The sequence below is a fragment of the Colletotrichum scovillei genome, assembly GCF_011075155.1.
Source record: "Colletotrichum scovillei strain TJNH1 chromosome Unknown Contig00005, whole genome shotgun sequence".
NCBI classification, from domain to species: Eukaryota; Fungi; Ascomycota; class Sordariomycetes; order Glomerellales; family Glomerellaceae; genus Colletotrichum; species Colletotrichum scovillei.
In genome coordinates, this window is record NW_023336263.1 from 1,395,028 (window position 1) to 1,410,689 (window position 15,662).

At 53.7% G+C, this 15,662-nt stretch overlaps 5 protein-coding genes across 5 annotated transcripts; 2 read left to right on the forward strand and 3 right to left on the reverse strand.

Moving 5' to 3' along the window:
- Positions 1-191: 191 nt before the first annotated feature.
- On the reverse strand, positions 192-1,188 carry HER10_EVM0010380 (metalloprotease 1; the record flags this gene model as incomplete). Its single annotated transcript, XM_035479842.1, has 3 exons — positions 192-264; positions 315-859; positions 925-1,188. 3 exons carry the CDS (start codon positions 1,186-1,188, stop codon positions 192-194), a joined length of 882 nt encoding a protein of 293 aa, XP_035334327.1.
- A 4,118-nt stretch (positions 1,189-5,306) lies between these two features.
- HER10_EVM0011009 (uncharacterized protein) lies at positions 5,307-7,046 on the forward strand. Its single transcript, XM_035480451.1, has 4 exons — positions 5,307-5,724; positions 5,794-5,875; positions 5,936-6,114; positions 6,171-7,046. Exons 1-4 carry the CDS (start codon positions 5,484-5,486, stop codon positions 7,025-7,027), a joined length of 1,359 nt encoding a protein of 452 aa, XP_035334387.1. The 5' UTR covers positions 5,307-5,483; the 3' UTR covers positions 7,028-7,046.
- A 923-nt stretch (positions 7,047-7,969) lies between these two features.
- HER10_EVM0000951 (uncharacterized protein) lies at positions 7,970-9,151 on the reverse strand (the record flags this gene model as incomplete). The annotated part of the gene is made up of 1 exon (XM_035470715.1): positions 7,970-9,151. The coding sequence occupies one exon, from the start codon at positions 9,149-9,151 to the stop codon at positions 7,970-7,972; it is 1,182 nt and encodes a 393-aa protein (XP_035333688.1).
- Positions 9,152-10,172: 1,021 nt separating this feature from the next.
- On the forward strand, positions 10,173-12,675 carry HER10_EVM0012157 (uncharacterized protein; the record flags this gene model as incomplete). The annotated part of the gene is made up of 3 exons (XM_035481558.1): positions 10,173-10,180; positions 11,397-11,496; positions 11,542-12,675. 3 exons carry the CDS (start codon positions 10,173-10,175, stop codon positions 12,673-12,675), a joined length of 1,242 nt encoding a protein of 413 aa, XP_035334465.1.
- Positions 12,676-12,946: 271 nt separating this feature from the next.
- HER10_EVM0009837 (riboflavin transporter MCH5) lies at positions 12,947-14,474 on the reverse strand (the record flags this gene model as incomplete). Its single annotated transcript, XM_035479310.1, has 3 exons — positions 12,947-13,376; positions 13,437-14,011; positions 14,067-14,474. The coding sequence occupies 3 exons, from the start codon at positions 14,472-14,474 to the stop codon at positions 12,947-12,949; spliced, it is 1,413 nt and encodes a 470-aa protein (XP_035334296.1).
- Between the last annotated feature and the right edge of the window lie 1,188 nt (positions 14,475-15,662).

Consider the following 15,662-nt stretch of genomic DNA (forward strand, 5'->3'; position numbering starts at 1 on the left):
CAGCGCGTCGAGATTGGAGCCAGACACTAATGTTTTTGCCGATGGTATCGGGCGGAATACCTTCATAAGTGTCTCGGAGACTACGACCCTAAAGCGTGACACAGAGAGCTCATGGACGATGGCATCTCGTGGCCCATGATCTCACTCCGTGTAGGACGAAAATAGGTAATTTGGTGTCAGACGCGCCAACGCTATCGACCTAGCCTCAAGGTGTTGAAAGATCGATACATGCGTTCCTCTTGCAAAGGAGTAAACTCCGAAAGACTGCTGACGTTAGCCCCAAAACCTCAGCACTTCAAGTAAGCCACTCTTACCATGCATGCTTTGTGTAATCCATATAATTATGAATGGGATCTAGTCCAGGCTTCTCGGGACAAGAATCCTGGCTCGCCGGACACCCAACAGTAGCAACCTTCGTCGCTGGCGTATCATCAATCAAATCCCCTTCTCCTTCACAATCGAAACCCTCAAACACATGAAAAAGCCCAAACCAGTGCCCGACCTCATGCGTCGCCGTCTTGCCCAAGTTATCCTCCGGGTCCCACGGCACCCCCGGCCCGCCGGGCATCGTGCCGACGCTGACGTGGCAGCCGTCGTAGGTATGCCACGAGGTGCCGTTGATGCCCGTGTTCCAGGGGTCCTCGACGGGGAAGCTGCAGATTCCCGTCGCGGAGTTGGGGTTGGTCATCATGCCTGTCTCGAAGTAGATGTTGAGGTCGTCGTAGGCGCCTCGGCGGAGTGTCTCTGCTTTTTCCTTGATGCGGGCTTGCGTTGTCCAGGCGTCGTTGACTGTGTGGGTAATTTCTTTGACGAGGAATTGGATATTGTGAGGGGCGAAGGTGTCGTTGAGAACTCTCATCTGTTTGACCCAAGATCAATCTCTGGACTTTGCTGCCTTGCACAAGGGTTGGATTTACGGCGCACCTGATCGCTGATCATCGAATCGGTGACAAACCCTCTATGCGCCTCGTCCTCGACAACATGCAGATACGTCGAAACAAGCAGGCCCTCCGCGCGCTTATGGAGGAATGAAGCTGATAGCCCTTCCGTACGCTGGGCGGCGCGGAGAGCTACTGCAGCTTCATAGGCTTCGGGCCCTGGCTGCTCTGAACCGCACTTCTCCTGAGCCAGTACTAGTGATACCGTCGCCAATCCGGCACAGCGCATCAGCAGGGACTTCAATCCCATGGCGGCAGCGATAGTTGCGCGGTTCAGCACATCGCTCGTTCTCCGAAATGTCGCAGGCACTGAAGACGGCGGGTTGCGGGTTTAAATGTTATCTTCTGCAAGACTTGAAGAGGAAGGTGTCTGTCGCAATGGAGTTGGTGATGGTCCCCAAGCCAAGCATCGGCAGGCTTAGGCCTTCCTAGAAAGGCTATCGGCCCCTGCCCAGAATACGGGTTGATACGACGTTGCGGGGGATGCCGCCAAGTCCATGGTCGATCTTTCTAGTGATACGGATCACGTAACTGAGGTTGAGGTGCTCGCAACGATGGGCCGACTTGAAGTGTTTCGGAGACTCAGTCGGGATCGGCGACGGCGGATAGAAGATGTGGTCCGGCTCCGAGAGGGTTCTGGAGGCCGGCCGGGAGGTGTAGTGAAAACCGGACGCACACGATTTCCAATGGTACGCCTGACTATGTACGATGGACGGGAATAGATGGAGTACGGCTATTTGCCCCCTGCACACAGGAGGTCATTATGTGATCCTCGTGGGCATCTGCGACTGTCATGCAGCTTTTCTTGTGGGAACCAGGGCAATGAACCATGGTATTGGGCCACAAAAGGATCGTTACTCGAGTGGCCACCCGTCCAGGTCCCCCAAAAGCAAAACGCTGACGATTAGTAACGGTCAACTTCATCGGTCTCGTCCACTAGAAAGGGCTTGAAGTGGCTTGAGTTTCATGCCAGTGAGGATAGATACTGGAGTTCCGGATTGTGGTTACTAGCCGAGTCTTGAAGACGTGATCACCGGACGCATCCGGATCTTCATCGATCCGCCCGGAGCTGTTGTCCGTGAGCTTACTCAAGCCCCGACTTGCCGTGTAATGCCCTTCGAGAGAGGCGAACGACTCGACCAAGAATAAAGAAAAGGGCGACCCGAAGGTCCGATCGCGATCTAAGGATAGAGCCCTGTGAGAGCCGTTGGTTGTCAAGATCCTTCGCTCGCATTGTGGCTTTGAGAATCTGCATCAGCCTGCTCGCCTGCTTGTGCGCTTGCATAGGGGACGGCGTGCTAAAAGGCCAACATCAGGAGCGCCTTGGCTTCCTAGTCTCGCGGCGGCGCCGCCGCCGGGATCGAGCAAACTCCGAGAGGCTTCATTCCAAGATAGGCAGCCCGCCATGTCCGCGCAGTTTGACAGCCGACTACCGAGGGAGATGAGAGGGGGCAGTTCGATCTGTGGTGGCTTTTCAACGTCATGACTGCTATACTCAGTCAGAAACAAGCAAACTCTTTTGAAGCCATCTCGCAGGCGCCATCCCCGATGCAGCGGAGAATGACAGATCAAATGGAAAACGATCTGTAGCACCCTTCGCAGTCACGACAAAGAGAGACGAGACAGAGCCACAGAGCCAAATCAACAAAAAAGGCTGAGGCAGTTGGTTGCACAAACCGGCCTTGATTGCCTCGCAGGCCTGCACCGTTTACGGAAGCGCGGCATGCCGCCGCCGCCGTGATGGCCGGTGGTATCTACGCAGGTGACCGCGTTGCCAAACCTGCGCTAGCTGTGGTAACACACAGCGCTTTTGAAGCCGCTGCCGCTAGGGGGGGGGGAGGGTGTACTTGAGATGTCGTACGGGTAGCTTGAGTTGAAGAAAGAGATGATGCTGACCGCGACGCGAAGGCGAGCTGAAGGTCCGGAAAATGTGCGTGCCGATCGCTGAAGAAGAATAATCTAGGCATTCTGAACGTGGAGACGGTGCAGGTTCGAGCTAGTTGTTGAAGACCAAAAACACTCGGGCCGCCGTTTATCAGCCCATGCGACTCGAAGCTAAAGCAGCAGTGTGGTGTTACCCCTCAGGTGAAGTGCGTGACCTAGTTCAATAGATGAAGGATATTGGTTAGCTAGACGTAGGGAGAGACATCTTCAAAGGGATGGGAACCAGCGAAGAGGGCGGCCGGGAGGTTAAGAGATGGGGGACTTGGGAGAAAAGGGCAAATATGCCGTAGTGTTGAAAATTGCATGACTCTCAAGTGCCAGCAAGTGGGCAAAGTCAGCTTGGTGTGAATCGATAATTCGTGTCTCACTCGTACGATAGCTGCATAATCCTTGCCGAGGCTAATCCCAATTAATCTGATCGGCAGCAGACTCCTTACTTGAGAGAGCAAACGCTCTTGCTTGCTGCTTGCTGCTCGTTGTCTGGTCTGCTTGGACCAAGTGATGGGATGGCCGTCAATGTTGGTGCGGAAGGCCATGTTCCTGTTTGCACGTCCAGAGAATTGGGTGGTGTCCCGGTCGAACAGTCCAGGGGCGAGAATCAATGGCCCGTGTTTGCAGCGGAGAGAATGCGAAATGCAAATCCAAGCGTACGGCACAGATGATCGACTGCAGCAGCGTTATCAGCTGAAATGTGACGCTGGGTTCAGGTAGGGAGATGGACACGAAACGACGTGGTGGAAGACGGTTGCAGAGGAGGAGGAAGAGGAAGCCGAAGATCATCGGGGATAAGATACCTCGCCCGAATACGTACCCTATCGATTTCAGTGCACTCAACTCCCGTCACCTCAGGCAGGAAATGAGGCCGAAAAGGGAGGTATCGCGGAACAAAAGGTACGTGCAGTACGTACTGCGGACCTTACAGTGCTGTGGCTAAAAATGTTAAGGCAGGGCAGGCGGCCCTTGCGCAGGTTCATCCCCAAATCTCCCGTGCTCGCTGCTTAATTCGCCAGCTTGCCCCCCCAAGTGCCGCGCCGCCTTCTCCCTTACGACCAATGCACACCAACTCTTGGGTTGCGACCCCTGCGTCTCCAAGCTCGACGTCTCTCTCCCACGTGGTAACCTTGCATCTTCCCAAGCTTCTCTCCGCATCACCGCATCTGGCGCCGTCGATAAGAATTTGTTCCTCTGGAGCTAAGGCGCGAAGCAGCATAGGTCGGTCCGGTTACCTGAAGAATCCCACGAGGAGATCGTCCCGCCCAAGCCTTGCCTATCACCAAATCCTTCCGTCGGCCCTCCGTATCCGTCTGCAGAGCACCGCAATCTCTCCACATCCTGCTCTGCGTTCATTGTGTGTGTGCGTGTGCACGTTCCCGTCATCCTCGAACCCGCCCTCGTCCTGGTCATTGTCATCCTCGGCGGGCAGAAGAAAATCCTGCACCGCCTCACCTTTCCAACGAAGAGGATGAGAACAATGGCGAAAGAATTTCCGATCTTTGCTCCGCTAATCTACTCATCCTTTGACAATGACTCTGGCATCCCCGGTCTTCGAGCATGCCTCGAACTCTGATTACTGGGTCGGCACAATCTGACAGCCCGCCCATTCATAGCTTACGTACAGCAAACGCGGCCGGATTTGGGAGTCTGCTACGGGGGCCAAGGGGGCCAAATTGTCGATTCCTTTGTTTGCTCCTGTCGACATTGGCAAAGACAAACAAGATTCTGATCGGCCCAAACCCTCCACCACACGGACACAAGCAGGATTGGCTGCGAGACCTCACCAACGGAGGAAACTAACGCTGCGGGTTCCCTGTCTCGCCGCATCCGAGGGATTCTCATTCATCCAAGGGTTCCTCCACAAATACATTGCCATGAAGCACTAGGACTGGCTGCAAAATCTGGCACCAGCGTGAGGAATTCTCCAGCCCAACGCAGAGTAGTGCAAGGCGCTAACTATCATACTAGAAAAAGGTACCTTGACACCAAGCCGCTTTGACTCGTCCACGCTGGAATTGGTTGGTTCGCCGACTCGTTCGAAATCCCCTACGTCTCGAGGCATCCCAAGTTTGGATTCAAGGGCGCAAGCCTCTTTCACAACCAGCCGGCCGTGGCGTTTCCTCCGCTCCCACCGCCATTGGCCAGTCGTCATGAGACACGACCGGACGGAGGAGAGAGACAAGAGGCTTTCGATGCCGACTGGGCGTCTGCAAAGCACCCTAATGGATGCTACTGACCGAATCATCCCGCTCGACTCGTTCTTCAGTGTGCGGTACTGGCGGGACTGTCTGTGCATTGTGCGTAGTTTGTCTGCAGCAGACCTGGAGTAGGTGGAGCTATCTCTCAGCCTGGTCGAGCCAAATGGCCCTGACATGGAATCAGTCGTGGGACTCCCGGTCTGATCTGCTGCAAGCCTGCATCGAGCGCCCCGCGGCACATGCAGATATAGAATGGCGCTAAAATGGAGAAGACTCTGATATATGATGGGGAAGGTTCGTCCGCCGTCAAAGTCAAGGCGTCCCTTGTCTCTGCCCTATCTGGTCTCCTTTCGACACAACTCGGTCGTACACACAACATCTATACATTCTTCAACACGATTTCCTCAACATGGACGCCGCCAAGGAACGGAATACCAAGAGGGAGGAGGAGGATACCACAGCGAAACCATCCAAGATCTCAAGCCTGTTTCCCGATTGGTTGATTTGGTACAAGAAGCCGGAGTACAGAGACTTCAAGGAGTATGCCACCGCCATCCGGACTGGAAGAAGGCCCCTGAGCAGGGACGGGAGAGACAAGAGTCCTATTCCAGCACGCTTAAGTTTGGAGAGGGTTCTGAACAACCAGACCTGTAAGCATGCCTCTCAAGCCACGCTGCGACCGATCATATGGCCCAAAGCTAATCTTCGTTCCACTCAAGGCTCGCCAATGTCCTTGTATGACTTCTACATGTACCTCAAGTACATCGAGTTCTCGCCCGAGAATCTCGAGTTCTTCGTCTGGTAAGTGACTCTCCAGTCATTGACACAACTCCATGAACCATGGTCTGACCGTCCCTCCAGGTTCCGCAATTATGAAGGATCGTACGCAAAAACCGGAAGTCTCAACAACTTCCCTATCGAGAAGGATATCGACCAGTCGTCTTCATCACGAGACAGTATGGCAGACAGTGCTGTTGATGCAGCGGGCATGAAGCTCCCCTCTATCCAGATGTCTGAGTTTGAGTGTGATCCCGAAGCAGGTGAGTGTTATTTCCCCATTTGTGTACATCGTCAGCCGTTGCTAACTTGTCCAAAGCCAACGAGACCATGACCAACATCGTTCACCTCATCGCTCCGGAAGCCGCATGCAGGCCCAACAGCAAAGTAGGCCCGAACGGTCGCGACCGCATCAAGTCCTGGGCCAACGCCTGCGCGAAGCCCATCTGCGCCAACAACGTCCCGGCCGTTATCCCTACTCGCATCGCCCCGAACTCAGCATACCGCGTCGAGCTCAACGCCGTCGTGAACACGTTCCTCGTTCCTGGAGCCGAGAAGGAGCTCAACATCCCGCCTGCGCTTCGTGATACCGCCCTCCTCAACCTCCAGCACTCCTCCGATCCGATCCACCTCAAGCCAATCGCAGATCACGTGTACGGACTCTTGAAGAACTGCTCCCACCGCAACTTCGTCCGCCTCGGTGTCTCCAACGGGACCTTTGAGACTCTCTGCATGGCCACCAGCGTTGGCATCGCCCTCACCATCGGCGGCTTCCTTTGCGTGCTCCTCAAGGCCTTTGTTCCCTTCATGGGTGCCAATAGCCGATGGAATGCTTTTGCACCCTGGCCAATGTGGTTTGTCGGCATGTCGCTCATCTTCTCAGGTCTGCGAGGTAGCTGTTTCTTCCTGTTGCTCTTCACGAGACGCCAGCCCCTGCCCTGGGAACGCTTCGACGACAGCGCCTCTCTTCTATCTCAACGTTCTGGTCTCATGAAGTTTGTGTCGCGAATGATGATCTTTGATCGCAAGATTCGTGTCAAGGACGTCCATCTGCGCAGGCTGCAGCACAAGATTGTCCTCCAGGCTATGGTTGGCGGTGCCATTTTTGCGTCTTTGAGCACGTTGATTTTCATCTTCCTGCCGGTGTGGTCGCAGACGGTGGTGCCCCATATCTAAGAGTTGTCCTTGACGTGGCTGTACGATGACGGATGTGTTTTCATGATATATACTCTTTCAGGATCTAGCGTGTGATATCCCTGGGTGGTTCAAATCGACTTCTTTTCCCTTTGTTTCTATACAACATTGTCTTCATATTTATCAAAGTATTCATAGCTTGGCATCTGTGCCAGGTACGAGATGTATTTAGATCAGACAGAACCGAAGCAATGACGGTCACACTCAGACCTATTCTTCCCAACCTTACAATCTCTACCATAATCCTTCCTCGTGCGGACAATTGTCCCCTCTCTCAAGGTGCTGAGCCGAAAACAGTTCAAGAACCCCCTATTTCCCCCCTTGCTGCGGGCAAACGTCCCTACACTACGTCGGCGCGAGTATCGCCGTACATCTTCCGGGTCCCGAACCTCTGCCAATCCGCGCTGGTATACATTATCACTTTCGTTTTGAACTAGCTGTTTTGTCGCCTGAAATATCCTTTCCCATATTTGCTGAATTAATTTAGACAGTTTCATGAGCCCTCCCATCCTTCAACCCCAAGAACCACTTTATTGGGTATGGATGCCCCGATGTCATGAAGGCCCATCCCGATCTAGATGTTATCCTCTTCTCGACATCATGGCCTGAGCTTTGAGATGGGACTGGCAGTCTATGGTCTTGCAGCATTCTGAAAACTTGTCTACTGTCGGTAGTGAGCGCGTACTGTCGGTGGTGAGCGCGGGCCTCCCGCATCGATGAGAAATCAGAGCAATCCATCTATGAAAATAGCCCTCAGGTCCGGGAGTGACTTAATCCCTTTCGATGGTATCAAAGTCACAGATTGACACGGCATACTCATTTGAAGCAACCCATGGGCCTCTCAAGCTCGACATTTATTCCCCAACTCAGCCATGTTCCTCGTTCTTTCGGGAAGGGCGACACACCGCTCTCTTCGCTGTGGCATCAAGCCCCTTCCTTCTCCTGAATCCACTTATTCACCACCGCCGCGATCTCCAAACTATTCTTCTCCAAATGCATGAAATGCCCGTTCCCACGAATCCCAATCTCCCCCAGCTTAATCCACTCCGGCTGCCCACCAACCTGCTTCAGATAGTCCACCGTACAGTGGTCATACGTAACATGCACACTCGCCTCCGTCGTAACCATCAAATACGGCACGCTCGCAATCTTGGGCAGCTGCCGCGCCGGCTCCTTCTGGCGGTAACAACTCCGGTGCGCAGCCGTATCATTCCCGACAACCTCGGTCTCAAGCTCAGCCGCGCTGGCGATGGGCGGATCGTAGTCGAGAGGCGTGTTCGTCAACCCCCACGCGTTCGTCGCTGAGCGGCTCTCGAATGACCAGAAGGGTACGGTCGTGCCTTCGAGGTTGATGTTTCCCGCAATGTACTCCGGACAATCGTTCGACAGCAAGATCGGGGCGCGGGCACCGATGGAGTGCGAGATGAGATACGCTTTCTCGCCCAGCAATGACAAAAGCTCGCAGCCTGACGCGCGGAGAGCGTATTCCTGCGGAACCCAGCTTGTAGATAGCGGGAGGATCGTCTTTTTGAACTGGTCAAACGTCGGGTCTCCCTTTTGTCCGGTCCCGGGCCACTGGGTGTGCAGGATAGCTTGCGGGTATGCGTTGTAAGCCTCGACGTGCGTGAACCCCTTTTCCACGCCCTCGGCCGCCGTGCCGGCGATCATGGTGAAATTGGCGAGGTTGTTCTCTGTCGAGCGGCCGATGGCGGCGATGTCGACTAGGTAGACTGTATGGCCCTGCTGTAGGAAGTAGGTTGCCCAACCGGGGCGGTTGTCGGGTGTGTTGAGCCATGTTACGCCTGTTGTTCCGCCTCCGTGGAAGAAGACGATTGGTTTTGGTGTTGTGACGGTGCTACGACGGCGGCGGGTGTGGCTGGTGGTGACGGGGACTAGCTTTTCGACGTAGAGCTGGTCGACTGTGACGTTTCCTGAGGTTGTCTCGATGTAGCGGCCTCCTACGTAGAAGAAGTCGCGGGTGTGGGCGGCTTCTTTTGAGGCGCATTTTGTGCTGATTGCGTTGACGCCGGTGCAGTTTCCTGCGGCTAGGGCCTGTGTGGCCACGGCGCCGAGGGAGAGGACTGAGGCGATGGAGAGGCGGACCATCTTTGCAGAGAGAGCAACAGCCAAAGGTTGAGGGGAACTGGTGGCAAGACGGATCGACTGCGACGCTGCGGTAGAGGGAGATCGGGAATACGGTTCTTAAGTATCTGGTGATGACGGGGGCCGTCGACTGGGGTTTTTAATGGCGGCCGCCCAGAAGTCGAGGTTCCTTGAGGGCTCCATTTCTCGAGATTGCTGGTTTGAGGGATTCTTCAAGGGGCGGAGATGTGGTTACATTGGCGGGATGGATCCGTGGAGATGGTAATCCACAAGGCCCAGGGTCTCAGTCCGAAGGTTGATAGTGGAGCGAAACCGAGCGTGTCCTTTGGCGTTGCGGTAATATCTTGCTGGAAGTTCAATAGCGAGATACGCGATCCATACTGTCGGGTTTTCGGTTTGAAGGAACACTCGGCAAGACACCATGCGGATGTTCCATCTGCTTTTGCCAAGACGGAGGAGAGCTTATCGGGAGGTGGGTCTTCGGCGCGCAGAAGCCAAGGAAATGACGGCCGGGGGTATTGGCTTTTTGGGTAAAGTTGGCCCCACGCCCCGGACCGTTTCTTCGGGGTGCATCTCCATGCGATGGGACTTTGGTCAACCACATCATATGTACTCCGTAAGCCGTACAGATTAACGACTGGGAGGAGGAGTTGGATCGACGTGATGGGCACCAAAGAGGCTGTTCATATCAAGGAACAAAGAAGACTAGAAGAAGACCGTCCATTATCAAGAATGGGGGCAATTCGACAGGAACAATCAAAGTAAGGAACCAGGCTCGGGAGCATGGGAAGAAAAAATGGGCGCAGGGCCTTGAGGGTGATTCGAACCCACGAGATTTCCAGATGGCCATACAAATTGGGCAATCGAATGCCAGTCTCCACGGGACGTCAACCGTTCAACCATATTCCGGCGGTAAGTCACTTCCAGGGTGAAAACATCTTCCTCTCTACTGGGTTGACTTTTTGAGCATTTTTTGTCCCTATATGCCCCCTTCCCCACTCCATAGGAATACTAGGCAGTCACGATGCGACTGCATGGTGAGTATTCTAAGGTACTTTGTCACGTGGTCATGGATTGCCTCTTGCCTCGACTGTTGGCTCAACCTATCACCTAAGGTAAGGTACGATACGCCAACTAACCTGACCTGCCTTTTCGAGCAGCGTTTGCAAGTGATGGGAGCAAACAATTTCTCCGTCTTGTGATTCGATAGTGGCCGTTCTTCCTCGCCGTGCTGGTCACAAAGGTTGAAGAAATGTTTCGCCCGGCAAAGCTCTTGGAAGAGGATCTCAAAATGACATGGTGGACATGTGAAATGATCCAAAGGAGCAGAATCATATGCTAAATGTGAGTGACAAAGTCATAGCGCCAGGAGTGTCCCATCCCCCCGTTCCAGAGTCTATACGTCGAAGCTCCCTGGGGATTCTGGGATCTATATAGACCGTGTTCTAGCAGTACTTGGCCATTAGCAAATCACCAACAGACATAGCTGAGCGCGCTTAAAGGAGGTCTGCAGAGATTTCTGGCGACATAATGATAGCAATTATTAATTGGGGTGCAGGAAGTCGCCTGTTGTACAGAGTGAAGGGTTATTGAAAATATGTAAAGTGATCAACGTTCAACTTCAACACTTCGACATTTGTTTGTATGAAACGACAAAGAAATTGGCAAACCTGGGCTTGCAACAGTTTTGGCTCGAGTCTGGGCATAATAAGAATCTCTTGACTTTGGGAACTTCTTGGGCAGGTATCACCTGGTGTGGATCGGATGGCTCCTTCCTGATTTCACTCAAACACGCGGTCTGACAGGTGAACAACAAGTGAAGACGCCCAACGCGTCGGAATGAGCCAAATTATATTCACTTCTGAATAGTCTGGGCGGTCAACGCACGTAATGCTCTGGATATTCCCTCTCACCGCCTGTAGTCCTGCTCCCGGACTTTTCAAATTTTCCCACAACATTCAACCTTTCCTGACCTCACTTCTTGTTTCCCACAGAACCTTCCCCTCCACCCATCCTCCTCAACGCCGCGACTTTGCATCACCTCAACATCGCAAAACTCATCGCACCTTTCCTCTATTTGATACCATTCTCTCATCTTATCCCCGCGACCTTCTTCGACTCAACCGAGAACCGATCAGTCTGCATCAACCATCCCGACTTAAGACTAAAGTAATTTGATCCCTCACCCAGATTTCTCCGTCCGGTCTTCGAGTACTAATCTCATGTAGATCATGTCGTTCAGAAGCAGCATGATTATCTCCGGCTCTGGAGGCATGGGTATTGGCGAGGGAGCTCCCATCTGCGCCGACCAGATTGCCCTCACCCGAATTCCTGGCCTCATCTTCGAGGTCGGCGACAACGGTCGCATCATCGCGCAGCCGGGCACTCCTCAGCTGAAGCTCCTCACCCAGGGCTACGCGAACGACACTCCCACTCCCACCCGCGACATGGCCAAGCTCATTGCGCGCCGTGGCGCTGATCTTCTCGCCGCGTACTTCAAGGTCGTCGCTACTGCCAGCAACGGCAGGAACGCCCTGGTCGATCAGAATCACCATCTGGCCTGGGTCCCCGCGCTGCGAAGCCTGGTCAAGGAGAAGAGATGGGCTGAGTTTCCGGACGTCAAGAATCATCACGTCCAGGCTGTCATGATCGCCATCGGAGACGCTCGCAAGCGCTTCATCGACGAGCTCACCGTCATCCCCGCTCCTCCCGACTGCGAGCATTACAAGACCTTCCACGACCTCGTTGATCGCTTCAACATTGATCGAATTGGCCAAACGGGCTCCTCTAGCTCCTTTCCCGCGATTCCTGCTGCTCCGGTCGCCCCTGCCCAGTCCGCCGTTCCGTCTGCCTTTCAGATCTCGGCGAACCATCTTCAGTCTACTGCAGACCAGATGATCCGGGATGCTTTCGCTGCACTCCAGAACAGCGACCAGCAGAGTGATCAGATCAGCAACGGTCTCCAGACCTCGGCAGACCAGCTCCAGGCTGCTGTGACCAAAACAATTCAGGACGCACTTGATGCTTTCAACGCCAATGACAAGGTCATTGAGACCATCACTCAGCAGACCGACCAGGCCAACAAAGCCGCTCAGATGGCCCAGACCGACATCATGGCCCTCAGAGCCAAGTATGAGACCGCTCAGAAGCAGAGCGAGAAGATGAAGGACGAGCATGACAAGATGAAGGACGAGCATGACAAAATGAAGGATGAGCGTGACAAGATGAAGGATGAGCGTGACAAGACGAAGGACGAGAACCAGAAGGTGAAGGACCAGAACGTCGAGGCTGCGGCCGCTGCCGTGGCCAATGCCCTGGGTCAGACCATCACTGGCGCTGTTACTCATGCTATGGCTGAGATCGAGGCCGCCGAGCACCGCGGCAGCATCTCCGGCCAGGAGATGCTTTTCGCCCACATCTTCGACGAGCTCAATGAACTTGAGGCTCTTCGAGGCGGCGACGATGTGGAGTGGACTGCCGATGACCTTGATGATTACAAGGACAAGCACGACATCCCAGACTTCTGATTTGTACACCAAGACGTCTCGATGCCGGTATCTCGTTGGAGGAAGATGGAATGGTCACTGTTGTTCATGTTGGTACCATCAGACAAAGGAAGGGTCGGGGATAACGGCTTTCAGGCGTTCGACTGGTCTAATCAGAGTCTATGGGTGTGATACGTAGCAAAAGCTCCTGGTCTAGCAACACATCTGCCTTTCTCACGGTCTATGACTGAATGACCTCACGCGTCCATCTAAGGATGCTTTATGCAAAAAAATGACTACGTGAACATCCCCATCAAACCTTCTTTAGCTCAAACCCACCAGCCTGAACATACCGCGCCGACGCAAACACCCCCGCTGAAGCAAGGATCGAAAACCCGCAAAACAGCTGGAGACCCAAGTAATCCCCTCCCCGCGCATCGACAATCGCACTCGCAATAGGACTCCCCGTAAGTGCACCAAAAGACTGGAACGCAAAAGCGGTGCCAGTTCTGGCGCCAATCTCTCGAATGTCCGAGATCTGCGCAATCAGCGTCGGACCGATGGACGTTAACCCCGACGAGAGGAACCCAAAGGCCGCTGTGAAGACTAGGATGCCGGCGTTGCTCTTGATTGGGATCCAGAGGGCCAGGCACGCGATGCCGGTGAGGGTGGCGAGGATGATCATGATGTTGTAGCGGCCTATTCTGTCGGCTACGAGGCCTGGGATGACGCGTCCGATTAAGCTGGTTGGGAAAGTCAGTAGGTGTTCTCTGAGGCGGTGAAGGAGGTATTCTGAGACGTACCCTACGGCATGCATGATGGGCAGTAAGTAAATGACCAGGCCGTCGTCCATTCCCTGTGCCTTGGCTTGTAGAATGACAAAGGCGTACGGAACAAATAATCCCCAAAAGACTAAGAACAGCCCAAAGACGGTAGACATCATTGTAGGTTCCCGAATGCCCCGGAAGTACTCTTTCATATCCACCGGCTTTGTCTGTGGCTCCAGGCGGGATCTTACGGTACAGCAAGCAATCGCAAGAAGAGAAAGGAACATGAAGCCGACGGTACGCATCGCCCACGGAAATCCAACACTGTCAATCATTCTTGGAATCATGATGGGCAGAATGACGCCACCGACGGATGACCCGGACATCATTATCCCAAAAGCCGTCGCGCGGCGGCGATGGAACCATGTTACGAGGCAAGACATGCTCGCGCTCGTTACAGCGCTGGCGCCGATGGGACAGACAATGCTTTGGGCAAGGAAGAAGTGGAAGTATTCGGATCCTAGAGAGACCATCATGATACCGAAGACGTAGGTTATCGATCCACAGATGAGAAGCCATCGTGGACCCCATTTATCAAAGGCGAAGCCCCACTAGGCTTGACATTAGTCGGCCGTTGGCTGAAGAAGCGTCGGTAAAGGGACCTACGACGATGGGCATGAAGTTTAGAGTCCATTGCATAAAGCTGGTGATCCATGATATGGTGGATGAATTGTATTCGCGAAGGGCATCGGTCACGTAGTACGTTTGAAAGACGCCAATGCTGTTTCCCAAGCCAAAGGTACAGAACAGAACGCACCAAGCTCCAAAGAGTACGATTAGAGCCTCTCTCCCGCCCTCGGGGTAGTCATCCGGGTTCGCACCGGTGTCTGCTACGGATGTCGTTGTCGAGAGACCCTCCGCGGTGGCCGCCAGCCTCTCGGGATGGTTCTCCAGATCCGTGCGGGGGTGGAATGCGGAGGAAATGCGCCTTTCCTCGAACCGGTCTGGCTGGTGGGGGTCGGAAAGGCTTTGATGGGTCTCGGGCCCTGGTTCCGAGGAAGCCGCTTTCTCCATCTGTAGTTTGGACGCGAAAACGCGGGGGGAGAACTTCGGAAAACGTCTATGCGTAAAGATACTGTAGCTTGCCCCAAGAAGCCGGCGGGATGGGGATGCATCGTTTGCTTGCTGCCAACTCTAATTCTGGCAAACGGACCCTTAAGTATTTAAGCAGAGAGCGGAATCCGGAGAAGATTGTGGATACATGTTGTGGGGGGTCTGGGGATGGCGATCCTCTTTGCAATGTTGCCATGCAAACTATTACCTAACGTATTGTTGGTTCGGTGGTTGTTGGGGTGAACGTATTTCCACCATTCACAGTGTCTAAGCGAGGCCTTGGGAAATGTCTACTACCAGGGATGACGTGATTGCTCGGCATTGAAGACCGAGAAACACAGAATTCTGCAAGATATGATACAGAATTGAATAGTTCCGCCGCTTTGGGCCCAGTGTCGCGATTTTGGTGATGCCTTGTTTGTACTCGCTCTTTGACGTTTGGCTTGGCAGTTAGTCATTTACTTTGGAAACCAATTGTGTGTTCCTCATTTCGTTAATGGCTCAGGGATTGATACAAGATGTTGTTCTCCCCTCCTTGACCTGCAAGCTCTTGAGTGAGCACCTTTGCTTCAAGGACGGACATAAATAGGCAAGAGTTCCAGCGCTGTTAAGGTTGAAGACGTATCTAAGACGAAGAGAGATATAATTGAATGGGAAACGGTTACCAAATCACCGATTTTGAGTTGCCATTCATCCTCTGAGCAGTTGTTTCGTTCACGCTAGTTTTGGTTCACCACATACTCTGCCCGGTAATCGGAAAGCACCTCTGAAATGCTGAAGTCATGTTGACGACTGTTTCTCTCTCATGATACTGGAAGTTCCATATAGAGTACCTATACCGCCGATGGAAACATAGGCTACCTACCGTGAGAGCTAAAGCTTCAGAGGGCTAAACCCATGGACCGTACTTAGGGAAGGCGCCTCCGGGCTGGTACCTTCCAAAGTCAACCTGATCATATTTCTCGCACGTAGGCAAAGTGGGGCGACTGTGAATGGAATCTTCCTGGGAGTATTCAGGAGTCATATTCTAGATGGGTTGAGCCCTACTGCTAGCGCACTTTTGACCGCCCCGGGCCTTCTTTCCTAAGGTAATCTTCACCTTTTGTGAGCTGCCCATCTTTTCCCACCACACCTTGGATCACTTCCCAC

Bases quoted from the DNA above. Each gene is read 5' to 3' on its own strand.
- HER10_EVM0011009 (XM_035480451.1), top strand. From the start codon at position 5,484: ATGGACGCCGCCAAGGAACGGAATACCAAGAGGGAGGAGGAGGATACC. The intron at 5,725-5,793 runs GTAAGCATGCCT...GTTCCACTCAAG, and splicing joins GGTTCTGAACAACCAGACCT to GCTCGCCAATGTCCTTGTAT. The intron at 6,115-6,170 runs GTGAGTGTTATT...ACTTGTCCAAAG, and splicing joins TGAGTGTGATCCCGAAGCAG to CCAACGAGACCATGACCAAC.